General features: G+C 37.0%; 1 protein-coding gene across 1 annotated transcript; it reads left to right on the forward strand.

Moving 5' to 3' along the window:
• Positions 1 to 11,093: 11,093 nt before the first annotated feature.
• On the forward strand, positions 11,094 to 22,187 carry LOC127870477 (uncharacterized PE-PGRS family protein PE_PGRS54-like). Its single transcript, XM_052413060.1, has 6 exons — positions 11,094 to 11,298; positions 11,510 to 11,680; positions 12,054 to 12,278; positions 19,412 to 19,714; positions 20,093 to 20,299; positions 21,088 to 22,187. Exons 1-5 carry the CDS (start codon positions 11,229 to 11,231, stop codon positions 20,284 to 20,286), a joined length of 963 nt encoding a protein of 320 aa, XP_052269020.1. The 5' UTR covers positions 11,094 to 11,228; the 3' UTR covers positions 20,287 to 20,299; positions 21,088 to 22,187.
• The last annotated feature ends 536 nt before the right edge of the window (positions 22,188 to 22,723 follow it).

The following is a 22,723-nucleotide window of genomic DNA, read 5'->3' on the forward strand; positions in this document are numbered from 1 at the left end:
GATCATCCTCTGACTTTCATACGACCTAGTGCAGGCAATATGGCATGCATATAGCTTTCGATCGGTATATATAAGTGTATATGAAGTGAAAACACCAATAATAAACAACGGTTGCCATAGACACCTATGAACTGTTAGATGCCCATAATATCACTTTAAATTAAACGCTTGCATTTATTCGGCTACTGCCGTTTGCATATTTTTGCTACTCACGTTTGCCATTCCTAAACGTACTACTAACGTTTGCCATATTTGTTTTCACTCTTTAAACGTTTATTTAATATCTGGTAGATATTTTTGTTTGTTTATGGACAGACATATGTACTATATGTTCGTCCGGTAAAGCATAGACAGTTCTGTGATCGTTAATTTTCCAGAACACTGACTCTTTGTAATTTTACTACTGACGTTTGCTTCTTAAATGGAAATTTGCGCCGAAGTACTCTCGAAAACCAGAGCAACACACAAAACGTGTGATATACCGATCGAAAGCTATATGCATGCCATATTGCATGCACTAGGTCGTATGAAAGTCAGAGGATGATCAGCAAAGATATTGGAAAAACAACTACCTTGCGCGGCTGTTTGTTGTCATAAAATGACTACTGACGTTGACTTTTGTGGTCACGTGACAGTTTTTGTTCATACACAGTGTCATAAATCACAGTCTTAACTGCACTTAGTTTGTAGCTGTATATTAAAATGCAAACAAAAATCTAATAAAATCCATATTTTTTATTTATACATATACATTGGAACAAACATAGAAACATGTATATCAGCAATCATATGAGCTTATTTATATGTCAGTTATTGTCTTTTTGGGCTTAGACGCTAGTACAAGCATGTATATAATGTTAATATATTCAGTAGATATAAACAAACTAATATTGATATGCAAGGCGCTACAAAACGTTTCACATAATTTAGTTGAAAGTACAAGAATAGTGACACAATACATGCTACTAAATCATTGTCAACAACTTACACTTTTTATGTACATGTGATTGCAAAGTGACAATGTATTTTGAAAAACTGTGGAATTAATCAATTATGTATTATAAACCATTGAGTGCATGTATGAATCAAAGCGCTGAAGGCACTGAAGATGTTCGCTATTGCATAATTTAACACGCAATTCATTTTTGAAAATCAATCGCAAGTTTGAAATGAACACACGCCATTCAACTTTATAAAGTGTGTGTCATAGCGCACGGGTCGAGTTTTGTGTGCACTTTTTATCATCCTTATTATTTCATAGAAATAACTAAGACAAAATAAAAACAACATGCTTTTTGGAAGTTCTGAAAGCATAGAAAGTATGATGAAAATGGTAATGAGAACTTAATATAAAGAAAATTTGCAGTCACCATCATATTAAAGGAATATTTTTTCTAATATCAAATGACTATCTCACCAAGAATATAAATTCATAATGAAAGTTCTGTGTACAAAACTTTTGATTTTTGACACCATATACAAATTCAAAATATACAATAATCTTCGTATCTTGTATATGGAGGAATAAAAGTATATAAATATTGCTGTTTATGCTTTACTTGTTACCCGAGCAGTTCACACGGTGTCAACAACGCTAACATAAACATACAGGTATAGAGCACTAATGCGCTTTTAGGCGTAGCTGTTTCAGTTTTCATCTTAGTGACTTTTACATAACGCAAATAGACACGCATGAATATTTTCGAATATTTAATAAGCTGAATCGAGATACAACCTCTGAATTTTTGCTACATCACTGCGTATGTACTCAATTCAAAGGATGTAGCACTGTTCAGTGTAAGGAATTCCGGACTACTCTCTGTATGCTCAAACGACACAAATTGTGGCCCTGTTACAATTACGCGTTACAATCCATCTCGCAGAATTTCACTTTCGCCTCCAAGATGAGAAAACAATCATTAGCGAAATAGTATAGTGTCACGATAAGAGAAAATCGTTTAATTATCATACCACAATGTTTGCCGTACTTGGTCAGCATGTCTGGAAATCATTCCTTAATGTGTGGATAGGCTGCCATTATTAACAAGTTTGCTATTTTGAATTCAATTTTGTATCAAAAAGCATTGTTCTTAAATGTGGCATTTTCAATTCGCAATGAGATTTGTAATGACCCTCGTCATGCGAAAATGGGTCTTATTCCATATGCGCCCATCATATAAATAGCCCACTCAGCTATTTCTCCTTCTGGTAAGGAGAAACATAACATATTGAGTGATTTTAAAGCGAACAGCATCGCCTATGGCCTGACTGCTTAAAAGCACATGTTGGGTTTAACAAACGCTTGCCGAAACGCATAAGACCCATTTTCGCATGACGGCGCTATTGACGTGTGATTTAAATGTGTCAAAAGAAAACTGCGTTTAAATCAAATATAAACATACGATATAGTTCGATAGTGAAGAAAGATACTCATAACAAGGCATATGAGGACACATATGAAGTGCTCTCCCGTAGTATATTTTTTATTTACTCACACTAATATGTGGTTGATAATGCTAACACACATTTAATGCGGTGAATATGCAGCTTACAAGTGAAAAACACAACACAATAGTTTAACTTTTGTTTGATTGTATTTAATTATTTAGAAAAGTAAATTGCTAACTTTATTTCAAAGTCAGCGTATACGCCGACTACATTTTTAAAAGACATTTATTGTTATAAATATATTTAATATAATATATTTAGTTGTTTTCGGTTTTAGCGATTATAAAGCATTTTCGAGGTTGCCTATAGTATGCCCGTAGTAATTGATGAACTCATATCCAACTGTCTATGTATTGAGAACTGTGAATATAAACAAGCTAAACTACTAACCTTCTACTATTGCGTTGCTAGCACCCGTAAATACAAAAGATCGCCGCTATCTGTTGAGAACCAAAGAACGTTTCCCAGAAATACCCGCTGTAGTAGCATGAACGAGGTTATGAAACAGGTCATTCGTATTATTATTATTATAAATTGTTTGTTATATTCGGGTTAAGCGATTATGAAACATTTTTTTGTTTTTGTCTATCGTATCGCTGAAGTTATTGGTGAACTTATGTTCAACGTTTTATAAATTGAGAATATAAATAAGCGTCAACTTTTTCCCGAATCTCTCAATTTACGACCTGTACTACGTCATTTAGTTGTATGTGAGAGCGTAACCTATTGCGTTGTTATAACCCGTAAACTTTCCTTTGTTTATCGACAGGCGCATCTATTAATAGCCTCATATTATGAGTGCCAAAACAGCCGTGAAAAAAGAACCACGTGACCAAATAGGACGCTAAACGCAAATACCATGCGACTACGACTTTTATTATGTAAGATCGCTCCGCAATTCCTTGAAGCCGGAGCCTTGTGATTGCTAATACCACGGATTCTAGATTATCAATATACACTCCGTAAAGAATTGACCTCTAACTGAAGTAAGCAAAGGAAACGCAGAACTTAATTGACCCATTCCTTCTATGTGCGAAGGCAGATTGAATTTTACTAAAGTATGGTTTGCCTATTATAACACACATTATAATGCGGTTAATATTCGACTAACAAGTAAAAAACACTATAATTAAACTTTTGTTTTGAATAAAGTAATTTAGAAACCAAAATTCCAAACCGTATTTCAAAACAGCAAGACTACATTTTATAGAGAATATTCTTGTTATATTTAAATGTTTTTTAACAGTTTCAGCGATAATGAAACATGTTTTATGTTGTCTATCGTATCCCTGTAATAATTGTTGAACTCGTGGGCAACGTATAACCTGTGAATATAAACAAGCGTAACCTTATACTAGTGCGTTATTCTCACCCGGACTTCCCTTTGCTTATCGCCAGCCTCAGAGTTATGAATGAGATGAGCGAAAATACTACGTCACGCAGACGCAGCAGAAAGTGGACTATTTTAATCATTCATAAACAATCTCCACCGCGACACGTACAATACGATCATTGTTTTTTTTATTCTTTTCTATAAAACACCATTCGAGACTATTGCATTTAACACGATATTTATATAATGTTTCCATTTGTGAATAAACAAAATTGGAAAACTCAAACCTCTTGCACAAATTATACAACTCTTTCTTGCGCGTAGTAAGCGGGAATTGGGTTAATCATACCTAGGCCGTACCGACCTGAATTTTACACTAAGCACTTTAGACGGTCGCTAATGCGACCTTCTAAAAACGAATATATTACAGCACAGTATGCAGTTTGTTTGGTACAATATAGTTTACTTGTATTATCTTTAAACAATCAACAATGCTGCTTTTGTACCAGCGTTTTATACATTTATCATCGAATAACAAGTAACAGCCACATTATATATTTCACTATAAACATAAATCCTATTAATGAATTAATTACACAAGCTTGTTGCTGTAAACTGTCATACTACAAAAGACCACAACAGTGGTCTATGTACTAAATGCTTTTATATACTTGTCGCAATTTATGTGTTACTAGTTTAACATTTATTTGCAAACACGGGTCGACATACAGACTAAATTTGCATGAGAACAATCGTTGTTTGTCCTCAAATCGTTAATTAGACAACCTGTTGACAATGCTTGCACATCTGACATTTATTCAAGTAATTCCATAGCTTATTTTGTGTACAGACAGACGCATGTAAGCTCTCTAAAAATCTATAAAGTTCACATATGTTCAATCGATGTAACCCAACGGAAGAATAAATACTATTCATTGCTATTATCTTTATTTCTTGAAAACTTTGATATTTCAGGAATCCCTCCATTGTTGGTTTATGAAACCAACTCGGTCTATTTGTTCAGCAGTCTCAGAATGGCTGGTGTGATGCTCAGCACTGTGCTGAGCAGCTTCTAAAAAATAAAAACAAACGAAAATCTTAAAATTTGATAAATGATGTAAAAGTTTTGTAAATGTTGTTGTTGTGTTTTTTTATTGATTTTGAACAGTCTTAAAGATTTGGTACGAAAATCCAACAGTATTTTATTTAGCGGTTTAATGCTGAATCTTTATATAGTGATATGTAACCTAATAGCAAATCCGAAAAGAGCGTGCAGAAGAAGTGTTTAAAGGTTTAAAATAAGCTAAAATACTGAAATGTTCATGCGGAATATTAATACATTTTCTACATTATCGTGTTTCTGATTGATTTAAATCACAACTGACTACAATATCGCACATGGTTCTTAGAGCGAATGGAATTTGGGTCACAGAATCTGATACGTAAACAGTAGGGTGGCGCATTTGGAAAACCGCAGGAAGAGCGACCGCAAATACAGATGCCGACTTCAATGCTTTTTCAGATCAATTGTTTTAAACAAGCATTAACTGATTTATGAAGATAATAATGAAAATAAGATCTCGAATATATTGAAGGAAAATCAATTCAAAACAAATCGGTTTTCATGCTATACATTTTAGGCGGGTTATATTTTACCAAAATTGTGTTTGGGAAAAGTTATCGCGATTTTTTTAAACCAATCTAGAACTATGGCTTATTCCCTAAAGACCGGGAAACATAAAACAATAGGAAAATCAAATATAGCAAAAAGTCGTATTTGGGCGGTGAACAAAAAACATATAATGCAAGAAGATTGAGAAAAATGCGCTTCAAAACAATGACTTTCCTGTCGTATTCGTCTTAAGGTATGCATATAAGGGTGATATCGCATTTATCGGACTGGTATGTAGCTAAGTGGTCCATGCTTTGCATCGCGAAAATATATGACGAGTCCAGAAAATGCTCGAGTCTCATAGGTATTATATATACAATGTATATATGATTGTCAAGAAAGTCATGCAATTAACGCACGCAGCTACGCGGCGGTTTTTTTCCCGAATAATGTTCCCGTTTTTTAACTGAAACATTACTTTTAAAACAAATATACAATAATAATACTCATTAAGAAAAAAATCCAAATACAGTATATAAGTGTATGCATACTCGGGAAGTTTTTATACGCATTCATAAACCTATGGCAGTAACATACTAAAGAAACGGTTCATACAAAATGAAAGGTGGCCTAGACAGCTATCCGAAAAAAAGAGCATTTGCATAACATAACAATCGGAATGTTATATATTCACCGACATAATAATAAGTTTCTGACACGATCGTTGGTTTCTAATTTATTTCAAGCACGATATGCGTGTAATTTATGTGCTTAACATTGTCTTTGAGAATATTTGCTCACAATGCTATGTCTGTCACGCACCAAAAAAGCATCCACGGAAAGTATGTCTAAGCTGTCAAATGGATAACGTTATGCTGCATTTTGACGATCATATAATGTAATTTGCATATGCTTGAACTATATATAGAGCAGCGATAAAGAAACGACATTGAGCGATAAAAATTTATAACGTCGGTAGCCTTTAATTATGAGTTATTTTGCATGATTTTTTATTTTAAATTATGAAAACACATACGATGTGCGAATTGTATGTCCTTCCAAAGTTCTTTCAGTCAGTGATTGTCAATAGAAATTTGAAGCATTTTAAGTCGTGCGATAACAAATATAAAGCGCGTTGAATTGCTATCCCTGTCCTTATTGAGCATTAAAACATTCGATATAATAAGTATATGTCATTTAAAAACACACACGCAATAGTTGATTGATGCCATTTCCGAGCGTTATAGAAATACAATCGTAAGATTTAGTTAGCAGCCTAATTGACTTCTTTTGCGACAAAAATTGTGAACGACCGACTATATTATAGAATATTGAGAATAATATTCTAATCTGTTAAACAACCTAACCTATACGACGATTTATTAATTTAATTGTATACATAGTGTTAATAGAGAATAATAGGTTAATGTTGATTATAGATCAGGTTTATCATGCGAGGCTTAGAAAACAAAAAGCACGAGCCTTTGCGAGTGCTTTTTCGTTTTCGTGTCGAGCATGATAAACCTGATCTATAATTAACACTAATCTATTATTCTATTTATCCCGCTTTTTATTTTGTAAACCTTTTTGTTTAAACAAAATTAGTTTGACTTGATAATTTCGCTGGCTTTATCACGTCATTTCGTCGAAATATTGACGTCATTTCCTGCCGTTGATTATAGATGATATTTAATCAACGGGGCTTTAATCAACCGAATTCGCTGTAAAAGTGGGATAAATAGAGAATAATAGGTTAGTGTTGATTATAGATCAGGTTTATCATGCGAGGCTCAGAAAACAAAAAGCACGAGCCTTGGCGAGTGCTTTTTCGTTTTCGTGCCGAGCATGATAAACCTGATCTATAATCAACACTGACCTATTATTCTTTTTATCCCACTTTTTATTCAGTAAACTGTTTTTATTTAAACAATATAAGTTTTCATGCGTGTTTGTCGTACTTTGATAATGACTGTAGTGTAACCAAGGTCATTGTATTACTCCACGTTCCAAAAATAACCGCTGATCAAATAATCTTTTTTTTTAAATCAGAATATCGTTCTGTAACAAGGTGTCGAGCGTTATTAATTACAATTTTAATCATATTGAATTGCAAATCTTAAAGTTTTATGATATCAATATGACATTAAGTTGTTATATACAAGGAATTACATTTGTTTACAACGTAGCCTCACACCACACACAATTCACTTTCGATATCAAACTATCAAGTCGATCACGAGGTGCACAATATTTGCTTCTTTGTTATAATATGTGGTTATTTCGTGACGAAATAACAAAGATTACTTGGATTTAAGCTAATTATATACATTTTGAATGTTGAAAGTGGCACCAAAGAATTGTGAGGCAAAGTTGTTCGATCTAGAGAAAGACATTTGCTGGTGAAGTGACTGGGTGGGGCGAACATCAAGATCAACTTGTTCGACGGTAGACAGTGGTTGTCTAGGCTGCATTTCGGCCATAGTTTCGGTGCATGAAGGTGAACAAGAGAAATCTGTTGGATTGTTACATTTACTGGACTGATCAAGAATGAACACTTTTGCTGCTGTTCAACAGATATGTTGGAATAATTGGTTATGGACTGGACATTTTTGTGCCCTGTTATGGCCATGGTTTCAGTAGGTGGAATGTTACTCCTATAAATATGAGGTCGATTTACATCGGGGTAGCTTACGTCTAATTATTTAGAATAGTGGAATGTTTGCATTTCGAAGTTTTTGGACCAGGAATTTGCGAACTGAGTGTTTCGTTATTCTCTTGTGCTTGTGAAAGCCGGCGTCTTTTGCCATGGCCGTCAGCATCTGACCTAGCTTGTTGACACCCTATTGTTGACGCAAGAACCACTGGGATGCAGTGTCATTTGTGCGTATTGCCAGGTTGAAAAGATGCTTTGAAGAAAAATCAGATGGACGCATATCCGAGTACAGCTTGTAAATTAACACAGGATTTCTTGGTCCAGACGATTGTTTTCTACGGTCAAAGGGGAGCAACTCGAACTGACTTCTTCAAAGGGGAGCAACAACAACAAAACCTATTTGCATAGTGTTAAATTTACCTAATACTAGAGGTTTTGATACCAATTAATGACAAAAACACGTTTTTTTTGCTACTTTTCTTTGTTTTAAGGTCATTAAGATTGACAAACTTTTGAGATTGTTATTATTATTGATGCACTTGGCAAATACAGGTGACGAGGTGCGTGGGAAAAAGTAGTCCCGGTTCGGCAGTTGATGACGTCATTTCGTGCCATTGATTATAGCCTTGCCGTTGATTATAGATGAAATTTAATAAACGGGGCTTTAATCAACCGATTTCGCTGTAAAAGTGGGATAAATAGAGAATAATAGGTTAGTGTTGATTATAGATCAGGTTTATCATGCGAGGCTTAGAAAACAAAAAGCACGAGCCTTGGCGAGTGCTTTTTCGTTTTCGTGCCGAGCATGATAAACCTGATCTATAATCAACACTGACCTATTATTCTTTTTATCCCACTATTTATTCAGTAAACTTTTTTTATTTAAACAAAATAAGTTTTCATGAATGTTTGTCGTACTTTGATAATGACTGTAGTGTAACCAAGGTCAGTGTAGTATTCCGCGTTCCAAAAATAACCGCTGATCAAATAATCTTTTTTTTAATCAGAATATCGTTCTGTAACAAAGTGTCGAGCGTTATAAATTACAATTTAATCATATTGAATTGCAAATCTTAAAGTTTTATAATATCAATATGACATTAAGTTGTTATATACAAGGAACTACATTTATTTGCAACGTAGCCTAACACCACACACAATTCACTTTCGATATCAAACTATCAAGTCGATCACGAGGTGCACAATATTTGCTTCTTTGTTCTAATATGTGGTTATTTCGTGACGAAATAACAAAGATTACTTGGATTTAAGCTTATTATATACATTAACATTTTGAATGTTGAAAGTGGCACCAAAGAATTGCGAGGCAAAGTTGTTCGAACTAGAGAAAGACATTTGCTGGTGAAGTGACTGGGTGGCGCGAACATCAAGATCAACTTGTTCAACGGTAGACAGTTGATGTGTAGTCTGCATTTCGACCATAGTTTCAGTGCATGAAGGTGAACAAGAGGAATCTGTTGGATTGTTACATTTACTGGACTGATCAAGAATGAACACTTTTGCTGCTGTTCAACAGATATGTTGGAATAATTGGTAATGGACTGGACTTTTTTGTGCCATGTTATGGCAATGGTTTCAGTGGGTGGAATGTTTGCATTTCGAAGTTTTTGGACCAGGAATTTGCGAACTGAGTGGTTCGTTATTCTCTTGTGCTTGAGAAAGCCGGCGTCTTTTGCCATGGCCTTCAGCATCTGACCTAGCTTGTTGACACCCAATTGTTGACGCAAGAACCACTGTGATGCAGTGTCATTTGTGCGTATTGCCAGGTAGAAAAGGTGCTTTGAAGAAAAATCAGATGGACGCATATCCGAGTACAGCTTGTAAATTAACACAGGATTTCTTGGTCAAGACGATTGTTTTCTACGGTCAAAAGGGGGCAACTCGAACTGACTACCTCAAAGGGGAGCAACAACAACAGAACCTATTTGCATCGTGTTAAATTTACCTAATACTAGGGGTTTTAATGACAATAAATGACAAAAAAAACACATTTTGTTTGCTACTTTTCTTTGTTTTAAGGTCATTAAGATTGACAAACATTTGAGATTGTTTTTATTTGTGATGCACTTGGCAAATACAGGTGACGAGGTGCGTGGGAAAAAGTAGTCCCGGTTCGGCAGTTGATGACGTCATTTCGTGCCGTTGATTATAGCTGTGCCATTGATTATAGATGAAATTTAATCAAAGAGGCTTTAATTACCAGAATTCGCTGTAAACGTGGGATAAAACATTAAAGCCGCGGTATGCAAAGAATTAAATCTTACGTGAAATGTATATGAAAAACTTCATCGATGTTACAGGGAGCTTTTCCCAGATTTCGGCAGATATTGCAGTTTGTCATTAAATGCTTTAAATTGATAAATGAAACATTGGAACAAAAAAGATCCGGTAAAAATGATAAAAGAAAGAATAAAAAGCAACCATTAAGTGGGCTCGAACCACTGATCACTGGAGTAAACGTATAACGCTTAGACCACTCGGTCGTCCGTGCTCATACGATGGTTGATAACACTCCAAATTATTCAATCGTTTCGCGTTACCACGCTTTATAATTTTTAGATTTTTAAATCGTCAAAATATGCATATAATGGATATATTAGAGCATGGTAAAACTTAGTATTACTGTTTCCCTACAAATATCATAACTACAAAAAAAATGTGCGAGTCTGAAACATTTTTTGTCAATTTACCAAAACGTGAAAACGGCCCTTTAAACTAGTATTTGTGAAAGAAAAACTGTGTTTCAGCAATTCGCTTACACTTTTATACACGCGCTTCTACATGTGGGTTTAATTTTCTGCTCACAATACGTCGCCTGTTAGTAAGCGGTTTAAAATCTGTCAACGTCACGTCAGAATTTACGGCTTTTATGTTGCTTCCGTTGACAAGGTATCATGACTTTAATGGTAGCGAATAAAAACTTAGTAATGTATGCGCTCTAAAACCGGAACTATTTTGGATATAAAACATCGAACAATGAAGAACGTGAAGCAAATGTCGTTTTTTTTCCGCTTGTTTAGCATCAGTTTTCATAGTTTATCAAAATAATTTATCCAAATAATAGTTCAATATTGAATACGTCGATTAAAGGAAAAATACCAGCTAAAACTACTTGTTTTTTTAAACAAATCTATAAAACTGACCTAAAGTACAATACCAAAATGAATTGTATACAAAAAGGGATTATTTTGTCTTGTGTTTTCGCGATACTGGTAAACGGACAACGGTTAAGTAAGTTGATTGTGTATGATATAAACACATATATTTCATAAAAGTAAACACAAATTATATTAATGACATTTAAAATATTCAGATGCTTTATCATCACAGATAGAGTTGTTTTCTATCTTTATTAAAACGCAAGTACTAAACTTTAGATTCTTCTTGAATATTTGAGTATATGCATGGGCATTTGATCACCCCATCGTTGTTCTTGGTAAAGGAAATCGCGTGCACCCCCGAAGACGCCCCCAGGGAGGCGCAGCGGGGACGGGAATGGATATGCACGGAGCAGCAGGGGCGGCGCCAGGAATGGATCCAATAGGGGCGGCGGGAGGGCCGGGAGCGGCCGCAATGCTGAACCCTATGGGAATCGGTCGCCCGTTTGTACTTGGTGAGTGAAAGGTAAATTCGAACATTATTGTGTTATACCGGGTCATAATTGGGCATTTTCTGATCATAATATATTGTGAAACACTTACACTTAGACTGAGACTTTAAGCCGCCAAGAATAGTCATTAATTATACATATATCGCATCAATAAAGGGTATGCGAAAGACTGCTACGAAGTTAACAGCATGACTGATATTTTATAACCAAATAATACGGACTCGGACCCTAATCACCCTCAGAAGTTTGAACGTAATGAGCTTTCCGGTATCACATATTATCTAGTCATTTGGCTGGGTAAACATTTCGTCTGCAAACCCAGATAAAAATCAAAATTGCCGTGATAGGCATGACGTTTCGAAATCGTCACTTTAAGGCATGACCGCTCAGCTGGTAACCGATCTGATGAACGGCCACCCTGGACCGGTGCCAATGGACATCGCACAGGAAGCGGCAGCTATGCGCGCGATGGGCATGACCCCGGATCAGATCTCGGACACCCTGGGTGACAAGATGCAGGTGCGCCAAGGATTCGCGAGGATGGGAGCTGCGGCGGCGGCGCAGAACATGCTCGTGTCGGCAGCCTTTGGAGGAGCTGCAGGTAAGTTAATATGTTGCATATGATGTTGTGAATAAAGTGGTGTGAATAGTTGACGACTATGCTTATTATGATGAGGAAGAGAAGGACTACGACGACGACGACGGCGATGCATGTAATGATAATCCTCTGTATGCATGTTATAATACCATGCGTATGACTTACTTACACACAATATATTTCACTCCTACTATTTACAAACTTTTACGGTGAATTCCTAGCGGTAGTACACGCATGCGTAAGACTGTTTTACGGTGAGTTCTCAGTGGTATTATACGCATTCGTAACGCAATTTTACAGTGAGTTCTCAGAGGTATTATACGCATGTGTAACACTGTTTAACGGTGAGTTCTCAGTGGTATTATGCGCATGTGTAACACTGTTTTACGGTGAGTTCTCAGTGGTATAATACGCATGTGTAACACTGTTTTACGGTGAGTTCTCAGTGGTATTATACGCATGTGTAACACTGTTTTACGGTGATTTCTCAGCGGTAGCACACGCATGCGTAACACTGTTTTTCGGTGAGTACTCAGTGGTATTATACGCATTTGTAACACTCTTTTACGGTGAGTTCTTAGTGGTATTATACGCATGTGTAACACTGTTTTTCGGTGAGTACTCAGTGGTATTATACGCATGTGTAACACTGTTTTACGGTGAGTTCTCAGTGGTATTATACGCATGTGTAACACTGTTTTACGGTGAGTTCTTAGTGGTATTATACGCATGTGTAACACTGTTTTACGGTGAGTTCTCAGTGGTAGTACACGCATGAGAAACACTGTTTTTCGCTGGGTACTCAGTGGTATTATACGCATGCGTAACACTGGTTTATGGTGAATTCACAGTGGTAGTACACGCATGCGTAACACTGTATAACGGGGAGTTCTCAGTGGTATTATACGAATGCGTAACACTGTTTTACGGTGAGTTCTCTTTGGTATTATACGAATGCGTTATACTGTTTGACGGTGAGTTCTCAGTGATAGTACACGATAGCGTAACACTGTTTTACGGTGAGTTTTCTTTGGTATTATACGAATGCGTAACACTGTTTTACGGTGAGTTCTCAGTGGTATTATACGCATGTGTAACAGTGTTTTACGGTGAGTTCTCAGTGGTATTAACGCATGTGTAACACTGTTTTACGGTAAGTTCTCAGTGGTATTATACGCATGCGTAACACTGTTTTACGGTGAGTTCTCGGTGGTATTATACGCATGTGTAACACTATTTTACGGTGAGTTCTCAGAGGTATTATACGCATATGTAACACTGTTTTACGGTGAGTTCTCAGTGATATTATAAGCATGTGTAATACTGTTTTACGGTGAGTTCTCAGAGGTATTATACGCATGTGTAACACTGTTTTACGGTGAGTTCTCGGTGGTATTATACGCATGCGTAACCTGTTTAACGGGGAGTTCTCAGTGGTATTATACGCATGTGTAACACTGTTTTACAGTGAGTTCTCAGTGGTAATATACGAATGCGTATCACTGTTTTACGGTGAGTTCTCAGTGGTATAATAAGCATGTGTAACACTGTTTTACGGTGAGTTCTCAGTGATATTATACGCAATTGAACACTGTTTTATATTGAGTTCTCAGTGGTATTATACGCATGCGTATTACTGTTTTACGGTGAGTTCTCAGTGGTTTTATACGCATGTGTAACACTGTTTTACAGTGATTTCTCAGTGGTATTATACGCATGCGTAAGACTGTTTTACGGTGGGTTCTCAGTGGTAGTATACTTATGTGTAACACTGTTTTACGGTGAGTCCTCAGTGGTATTGTACGCATGCGTAATACTGTTTTACGGTGAGTTGTCAGTGCTATTATACGCATGCGTAACACTGTTTTTCGATGAGTTCTCAGTGGTATTATTCGCATGCGTAACACTGTTTTACGGTGAATTCAAAGTGGTAGTACACGCATGCGTAACACGGTTTTACGGTGAGTTCTCAGTGGTATTATACGCATGCGTAACACTGTTTTACGATGAGTACACAGTGGTAGTACACGCATGCGTAACACTGTTTTACGATGAGTTCTCAGTGGTATTATACGCATGCGTAACACTGTTTTACGGGGAGTTCTCAGTGGTATAATACGCATGTGTAACACTGTTTTACAGTGAGTTTTCAGTGGTATTATACGAATGCGTATCACTGTTTTATGGTGAGTTCTCAGTGATATAATACGCATGTGTAACACTGTTTTAAGGTGAGTTCTCAGTGATATTATACGCAATTGAACACTGTTTTACATTGAGTTCTCAGTGGTATTATACGCATGCGTATTACTGTTTTACGGTGAGTTCTCAGTGGTTTTATACGCATGTGTAACACTGTTTTACAGTGATTTCTCAGTGGTATTATACGCATGCGTAAGACTGTTTTACGGTGGGTTCTCAGTGGTATTATACGAATGCGTAACACTGTTTTACGGTGAGTTCTCTTTGGTATTATACGAATGCGTTATACTGTTTTACGGTGAGTTCTCAGTGATAGTACACGATAGCGTAACACTGTTTTACGGTGAGTTTTCTTTGGTGTTATACGAATGCGTAACACTGTTTTACGGTGAGTTCTCAGTGGTATTATGCGCATGTGTAACACTGTTTTACGGTGAGTTCTCAGTGGTATAATACGCATGTGTAACACTGTTTTACGGTGAGTTCTCAGTGGTATTATACGCATGTGTAACACTGTTTTACGGTGATTTCTCAGCGGTAGCACACGCATGCGTAACACTGTTTTTCGGTGAGTACTCAGTGGTATTATACGCATTTGTAACACTCTTTTACGGTGAGTTCTCAGTGGTATTATACGCATGTGTAACACTGTTTTTCGGTGAGTACTCAGTGGTATTATACGCATGTGTAACACTGTTTTACGGTGAGTTCTCAGTGGTATTATACGCATGTGTAACACTGTTTTACGGTGAGTTCTTAGTGGTATTATACGCATGTGTAACACTGTTTTACGGTGAGTTCTCAGTGGTAGTACACGCATGAGTAACACTGTTTTTCGCTGGGTACTCAGTGGTATTATACGCATGCGTAACACTGGTTTATGGTGAATTCACAGTGGTAGTACACGCATGCGTAACACTGTTTAACGGGGAGTTCTCATTGGTATTATACGAATGCATAACACTGTTTTACGGTGAGTTCTCTTTGGTATTATACGAATGCGTTATACTGTTTGACGGTGAGTTCTCAGTGATAGTACACGATAGCGTAACACTGTTTTACGGTGAGTTTTCTTTGGTATTATACGAATGCGTAACACTGTTTTACGGTGAGTTCTCAGTGGTATTATACGCATGTGTAACAGTGTTTTACGGTGAGTTCTCAGTGGTATTAACGCATGTGTAACACTGTTTTACGGTAAGTTCTCAGTGGTATTATACGCATGCGTAACACTGTTTTACGGTGAGTTCTCGGTGGTATTATACGCATGTGTAACACTATTTTACGGTGAGTTCTCAGTGGTATTATACGCATATGTAACACTGTTTTACGGTGAGTTCTCAGTGATATTATACGCATGTGTAATACTGTTTTACGGTGAGTTCTCAGAGGTATTATACGCATGTGTAACACTGTTTTACGGTGAGTTCTCGGTGGTATTATACGCATGCGTAACCTGTTTAACGGAGAGTTCTCAGTGGTATTATACGCAATTGAACACTGTTTTATATTGAGTTCTCAGTGGTATTATACGCATGCGTATTACTGTTTTACGGTGAGTTCTCAGTGGTTTTATACGCATGTGTAACACTGTTTTACAGTGATTTCTCAGTGGTATTATACGCATGCGTAAGACTGTTTTACGGTGGGTTCTCAGTGGTAGTATACTTATGTGTAACACTGTTTTACGGTGAGTCCTCAGTGGTATTGTACGCATGCGTAATACTGTTTTACGGTGAGTTGTCAGTGCTATTATACGCATGCGTAACACTGTTTTTCGATGAGTTCTCAGTGGTATTATACGCATGCGTAACACTGTTTTACGGTGAATTCACAGTGGTAGTACACGCATGCGTAACACTGTTTTACGGTGAGTTCTCAGTGGTATTATACGCATGCGTAACACTGTTTTACGATGAGTACACAGTGGTAGTACACGCATGCGTAACACTGTTTTACGGTGAGTTCTCAGTGGTATTATACGCATGCCTAACACTGTTTTACGGGGAGTTCTCAGTGGTATAATACGCATGTGTAACACTGTTTTACAGTGAGTTTTCAGTGGTATTATACGAATGCGTATCACTGTTTTATGGTGAGTTCTCAGTGGTATAATACGCATGTGTAACACTGTTTTACGGTGAGTTCTCAGTGATATTATACGCCATTGAACACTGTTTTACATTGAGTTCTCAGTGGTATTATACGCATGCGTATTACTGTTTTACGGTGAGTTCTCAGTGGTTTTATACGCATGTGTAACACTGTTTTACAGTGATTTCTCAGTGGTATTATACGCATGCGTAAGACTGTTTTACGGTGGGTTCTCAGTGGTATTATACGAATGCGTAACACTGTTTTACGGTGAGTTCTCTTTGGTATTATACGAATGCGTTATACTGTTTTACGGTGAGTTCTCAGTGATAGTACACGATAGCGTAACACTGTTTTACGGTGAGTTTTCTTTGGTGTTATACGAATGCGTAACACTGTTTTACGGTGAGTTCTCAGTGGTATTATACGCATGTGTAACAGTGGTTTACGGTGAGTTCTCAGTGGTATTAACGCATGTGTAACACTGTTTTACGGTAAGTTCTCAGTGGTATTATACGCATGCGTAACACTGTTTTACGGTGAGTTTTCGGTGGTATTATACGCATGTGTAACACTATTTTACGGTGAGTTCTCAGTGGTATTATACGCATATGTAACACTGTTTTACGGGAGTTCTCAGTGATATTATTTGCATATGTAATACTGTTTTACGGTGAGTTCTCAGAGGTATTATACGCATGTGTAACACTGTTTTACGGTGAGTTCTCGGTGGTATTATACGCATGCGTAACCTGTTTTACGGGGAGTTCTCAGTGGTTTTATACGCATGTGTAACACTGTTTTACAGTGAGTTCTCAGTGGAAATACGAATGCGTATCTCTGTTTTACGGTGAGTTCTCAGTGGTATAATACGCATGTGTAACACTGTTTTACGGTGAGTTCTCAGTGATATTATACGCAATTGAACACTGTTTTACATTGAGTTCTCAGTGGTATTATACGCATGCGTATTACTGTTTTACGGTGAGTTCTCAGTGGTTTTATACGCATGTGTAACACTGTTTTACAGTGATTTCTCAGTGGTATTATACGCATGCGTAAGACTGTTTTACGGTGGGTTCTCAGTGGTATTATACGAATGCGTAACACTGTTTTACGGTGAGTTCTCTTTGGTATTATACGAATGCGTTATACTGTTTTACGGTGAGTTCTCAGTGATAGTACACGATAGCGTAACACTGTTTTACGGTGAGTTTTCTTTGGTGTTATACGAATGCGTAACACTGTTGTACGGTGAGTTCTCAGTGGTATTATACGCATGTGTAACAGTGGTTTACGGTGAGTTCTCAGTGGTATTAACGCATGTGTAACACTGTTTTACGGTAAGTTCTCAGTGGTATTATACGCATGCGTAACACTGTTTTACGGTGAGTTTTCGATGGTATTATACGCATGTGTAACACTATTTTACGGTGAGTTCTCAGTGGTATTATACGCATATGTAACACTGTTTTACGGGAGTTCTCAGTGATATTATTCGCATGTGTAATACTGTTTTACGGTGAGTTCTCAGAGGTATTATACGCATGTGTAACACTGTTTTACGGTGAGTTCTCGGTGGTATTATACGCATGCGTAACCTGTTTTACGGGGAGTTCTCAGTTGTTTTATACGCATGTGTAACACTGTTTTACAGTGAGTTCTCAGTGGAAATACGAATGCGTATCACTGTTTTACGGTGAGTTCTCAGTGGTATAATACGCATGTGTAACACTGTTTTACGGTGAGTTCTCAGTGATATTATAAGCAATTGAACACTGTTTTACATTGAGTTCTCAGTGGTATTATACGCATGCGTATTACTGTTTTACGGTGAGTTCTCAGTGGTTTTATACGCATGTGTAACACTGTTTTACAGTGATTTCTCAGTAGTATTATACGCATGCGTAAGACTGTTTTACGGTGGGTTCTCAGTGGTAGTATACGCATGTGTAACACTGTTTTACGGTGAGTCCTCAGTGGTATTGTACGCATGCGTAATACTGTTTTACGGTGAGTTGTCAGTGCTATTATACGCATGCGTAACACTGTTTTTCGATGAGTTCTCAGTGGTATTATACGCATGCGTAACACTGTTTTACGGTGAATTCACAGTGGTAGTACACGCATGCGTAACACTGTTTTACGGTGAGTTCTCCATGATATTATACGCATGCGTAACACTGTTTTACGATGAGTACACAGTGGTAGTACACGCATGCGTAACACTGGTTTACGGTGAGTTCTCAGTGGTATTATACGCATGCGTAACACTTTTTTGCGGTAGTTCGCACAGGCTAATCAGGGACGACACTTTCCGCCTAAATTTGATTTTTGCCAAGAAGAGACTTCATTTAAACGAAAAATGTTTAAATACCTGTGCGGATTTCACAGTCTAATTTGGGATGACACTTCACGCACATTCATTATGCCCAGTTTTCTCAGAACGCGACTCAGTTAATGCTAACATTGCAATTATCCTTATGGGGTCCGCTTTGGTAGATGAGATACTTAGGATTGACAATGAAGTTGTTCAAAGTTATACAAGGCTTGGTCATATTTAAAGCTTCTAAAATATCAACATTAGAAGATAATTACAGTTAGTTTGTCTCTGCATATTTTATTCACGAATTACTGCGCAAACTACAAAAGCACAATGTTTGCATACAAAGAATCATCATCAACATCAGCAATACCTTGACCGGTTTAGCCGTTGGAGGGAGGAAATGAGGGGTGACGATACAGATGACGATGGTGTTGATTTTGATCGCGATGAAACAAATATTTATAAGAAACTGCTTCTTCATGTTTTATCGAACTCAAAAATCTGTACGACGCAGTTGGCGGTGCCGGTGGCCCACACTACAGCGGTGCTGATGCCGGGGCTCAGGCCCACAGTGGCGCCCCAGTGGACGCGGCGGGGGCTGGGCCAGGATTTGACCTTTTCGGAACTGGAGCAGCCTCGGTAGGCGCGGGAGTAGCCGGACATGGCGCCCCGGGCATCTCATCTGGAGCGGGAGTAGATATGTACAGCCCAGCGGGGGCCGGGGCAGGAATAGATCCGTTTGGGGCGGCTGGAGCGCCGGGAGTCGGGGGAGCAGCCGGACTTAACCCTATGGGTGTGGGACGTCCGATTGTACCAGGTGAGCGCGCGGTGGCTCGAATATTGTTGAAACAAACCAGGTCATCTTAGGGCCTTTTCGATTTTGGACGGTATAACAAACTTCAAATTAGAATGCAAGTTTTACTCGCAAACTATCGAGAGTTAAGATTTTGCTAAAATTAAGGGAACGATAAAAACAAAACATTCACTGAAAACTAGTATAATGACTGACATTTAATAATCCTAGAGATACTTGTTTCGTGGTTTTACACTTGTAAAATGCCTAATAATTCACTAGCCGTACAATGTTATAAGACAGGATTACGGGAAAATATTAATTATTGCAGTACTAAACGTAAACAATTAGTTTTGTTCAAAATGACACTAACATAGTATTCTTTTTAATCGTCTCTTGAAGGCATGACGGCTGGTTTGGTCATGGATCTTATGAACGGCCAACCCGGACCTGTTCCGATGGACATCGCACAGGAAGCGCTGGCTATGCGCGCCATGGGCATGACTCCAGACCAGATTTCCGATACCCTGGGTGACAAGATGCAAGTGCGCCAAGGATTCGCAAGGATAGGAGCTGCAGCGGCCGCGCTTGGATAGCCGGTTATTTAGAGTGAGGGATTTGATGTTGTAAATGTTGTGAGCTGTGGCTAATGAGGATTCCACTTATGATATTCGTAATGTTGTTATGTTTAGATAATGATAAAATGATGATATTTACGACCATGACGACGATGATGATATTTATGATATTTGTGATAACGAAGGGGAGAGACAGCAGATAATGACGACGACGATGATGATGATGATGATGATGATGATGATGATGATGATGATGATGATGATGATGATGATGATGATGATGATGATGATGATAATTGTAGAGGTGATGATCACGATCATGATGAACGTTAATTATGTAAGAGCATAATCAGAGGGGGTAATCACGTGACAAACAAGCTGGCGACGTCAATGCCGAGGCAGGTATTTTTCGTCGTTTTATACCCTTTATTACTTGTATTATTTTTTTGTATTCCGCTCACTTTCCAGTCATATTAGGAAGACCGTTACTGGCTTTTATTTCATAGTAATATTCGCTCTTTATCTGGACTTTACTCGGTGCGAAATTTCTTAGCGGGATGACCTAATTAGGGCTCCACTAAGAAAATTTGCGGGGAGTAAAGTCGAGATATAAACCGAATGTTAATACAAAATAAACGCTAATAACCTTTTACCGATATGGCTGTAAAGTGAGTGTCATTTAAAAAATATACAGTAGTAATAAAGGGTATAAAACGGCGAAAAATAACTGTCTCGGTATGGACGTCGCCATCTTGACTATCACGTGATTACCCCCTCTGATAATAGAAATGGAAGCAAATAGTATTTTTGCTGTTTTAGGTGCCAAACGTGAACGACCCGGTAGACGAATCTAAAAATAGATTGATTAAAAAAATAGCAAACAAATTCAAAATGGGGATGCCGACCACACAATCTTGTTTTCCTATTTATGTCATCGTGGTTCCTAGTCATACAACGATGTTTTTGTTGCTGTTTTGGGAGCAATTTTATTAAAATATGGAAGTATATTTCATAGTAAATGTTTAAAGTTTCTGTTGTAAAGCATATACAGTTTTAAGAAAACGGAAGTAATGAAAATATCTCAAAGTATGCAATGGTAACTTAAACACATGCTTGTTAAGTTTTAAAAAAGAATAAAGAAAAGTTTGTGATTGAGGAATTTAATTATCGTATATTTTACTTAATTAGACTTATTAATGTACTAATTAAACAAGTATATATGGAAACTTTTGTTCCAACTGTAAATATAGTATTTTTGTGGTATGTATATAATTTATATAGTATCTGTTCATTATTTCGAATCTATATTCAAGTTGAACTAAACTGAATCGAGATTCACTTTTATTATATTTATAAAGGTATAAACTCATTTGCAAATGTTTTTGATCCATGATTCGTTACATTGTGAAGGTCTTTACCGACTCGGTACGATAACAAGTGGTGCGAATGTGGCGGCAAAATATTTTCTTAAGAGAAATGCGTCAATCTAAATGCAGAGTTGTCGTTCCATGCTCACTAACAATCTCTGCAATCATAAGAAATTCCTGACTAATTTGAAAGGATTTGTGTGCGTTTAAGTATAACATTACGAAAGAAGTATCATGTTCTTTTATATTTTTAAAAGAGTTTATAAGTTTAGGTTCATAATAATAAAATTAATAACCTGCATAAAAAATAACAACCGGAAAATTATTTCAAATTGACTTGGCTATCATCACGGGGTTGATTATACAGACAGGGATTTGATCGAGCTATGCTCGTTCCAGTCAAATCTCTGCGAGGAGGTTGGAAATGCGTACGGATTCCCAATCGGAACTCAGCGTTTCTTGTTAAACGCCAATATGACACTGTATAACGAATGATCCCCATTCTATGGTTTTAACCTTATGTCATACTTGGAAAATATATTATCAAATTGGTATTGTTTCTTTTATTGGCTCGTTTTAGTTGCTTATTTTTAAGGATGAAAAGAAATGACAAAGATTTGAAAAACTGTAAAAAAAGTTAAACCTTAAACGATTTGAAAACTAGTGTGAAGTTATTTCATATATGCGCCAGTAAAAGTATTCAAATTTACACCATTTGAATGTATAAATAAACGTTTTGTAATGCTCACGTTTGTTTCAATCGTCTTCACACAAAATCTAATTATTGTTGCAGTTGCATGTATTACATAAGTAAACATCACTACAAAGAGTAATTTTGTAACCAAAACGCAGAGAACTTCACTTAGAAATCTTCATCTGTAATGTTCACCGAAATACTACTGAAGGTAATATTACTTTAAAGGGGCCTTGTCAAGTTTTGGTAAATTGACAAAATTGAAAAAAGTTGTTTCAGATTCGCAAATTTTCGTTTTAGTTATATGATATATGTGTGGAAACAGTTGTACTGAACATTTACCATGCTCTAATATAGCCATTATATGCATCTTTCGACGATTTAAAAACCTGAA

This window comes from Dreissena polymorpha, chromosome 2 (genome assembly GCF_020536995.1).
Source record: "Dreissena polymorpha isolate Duluth1 chromosome 2, UMN_Dpol_1.0, whole genome shotgun sequence".
NCBI lineage: Eukaryota > Metazoa > Mollusca > Bivalvia > Myida > Dreissenidae > Dreissena > Dreissena polymorpha.

Coding starts and splice junctions, on each gene's coding strand:
- LOC127870477 (XM_052413060.1), top strand. CDS start 11,229: ATGAATTGTATACAAAAAGGGATTATTTTGTCTTGTGTTTTCGCGATA. Junction 11,299..11,509: donor GGTAAACGGACAACGGTTAA/GTAAGTTGATTG, acceptor TTCTTGGTAAAG/GAAATCGCGTGCACCCCCGA. Junction 12,279..19,411: donor AGCCTTTGGAGGAGCTGCAG/GTAAGTTAATAT, acceptor TGTACGACGCAG/TTGGCGGTGCCGGTGGCCCA.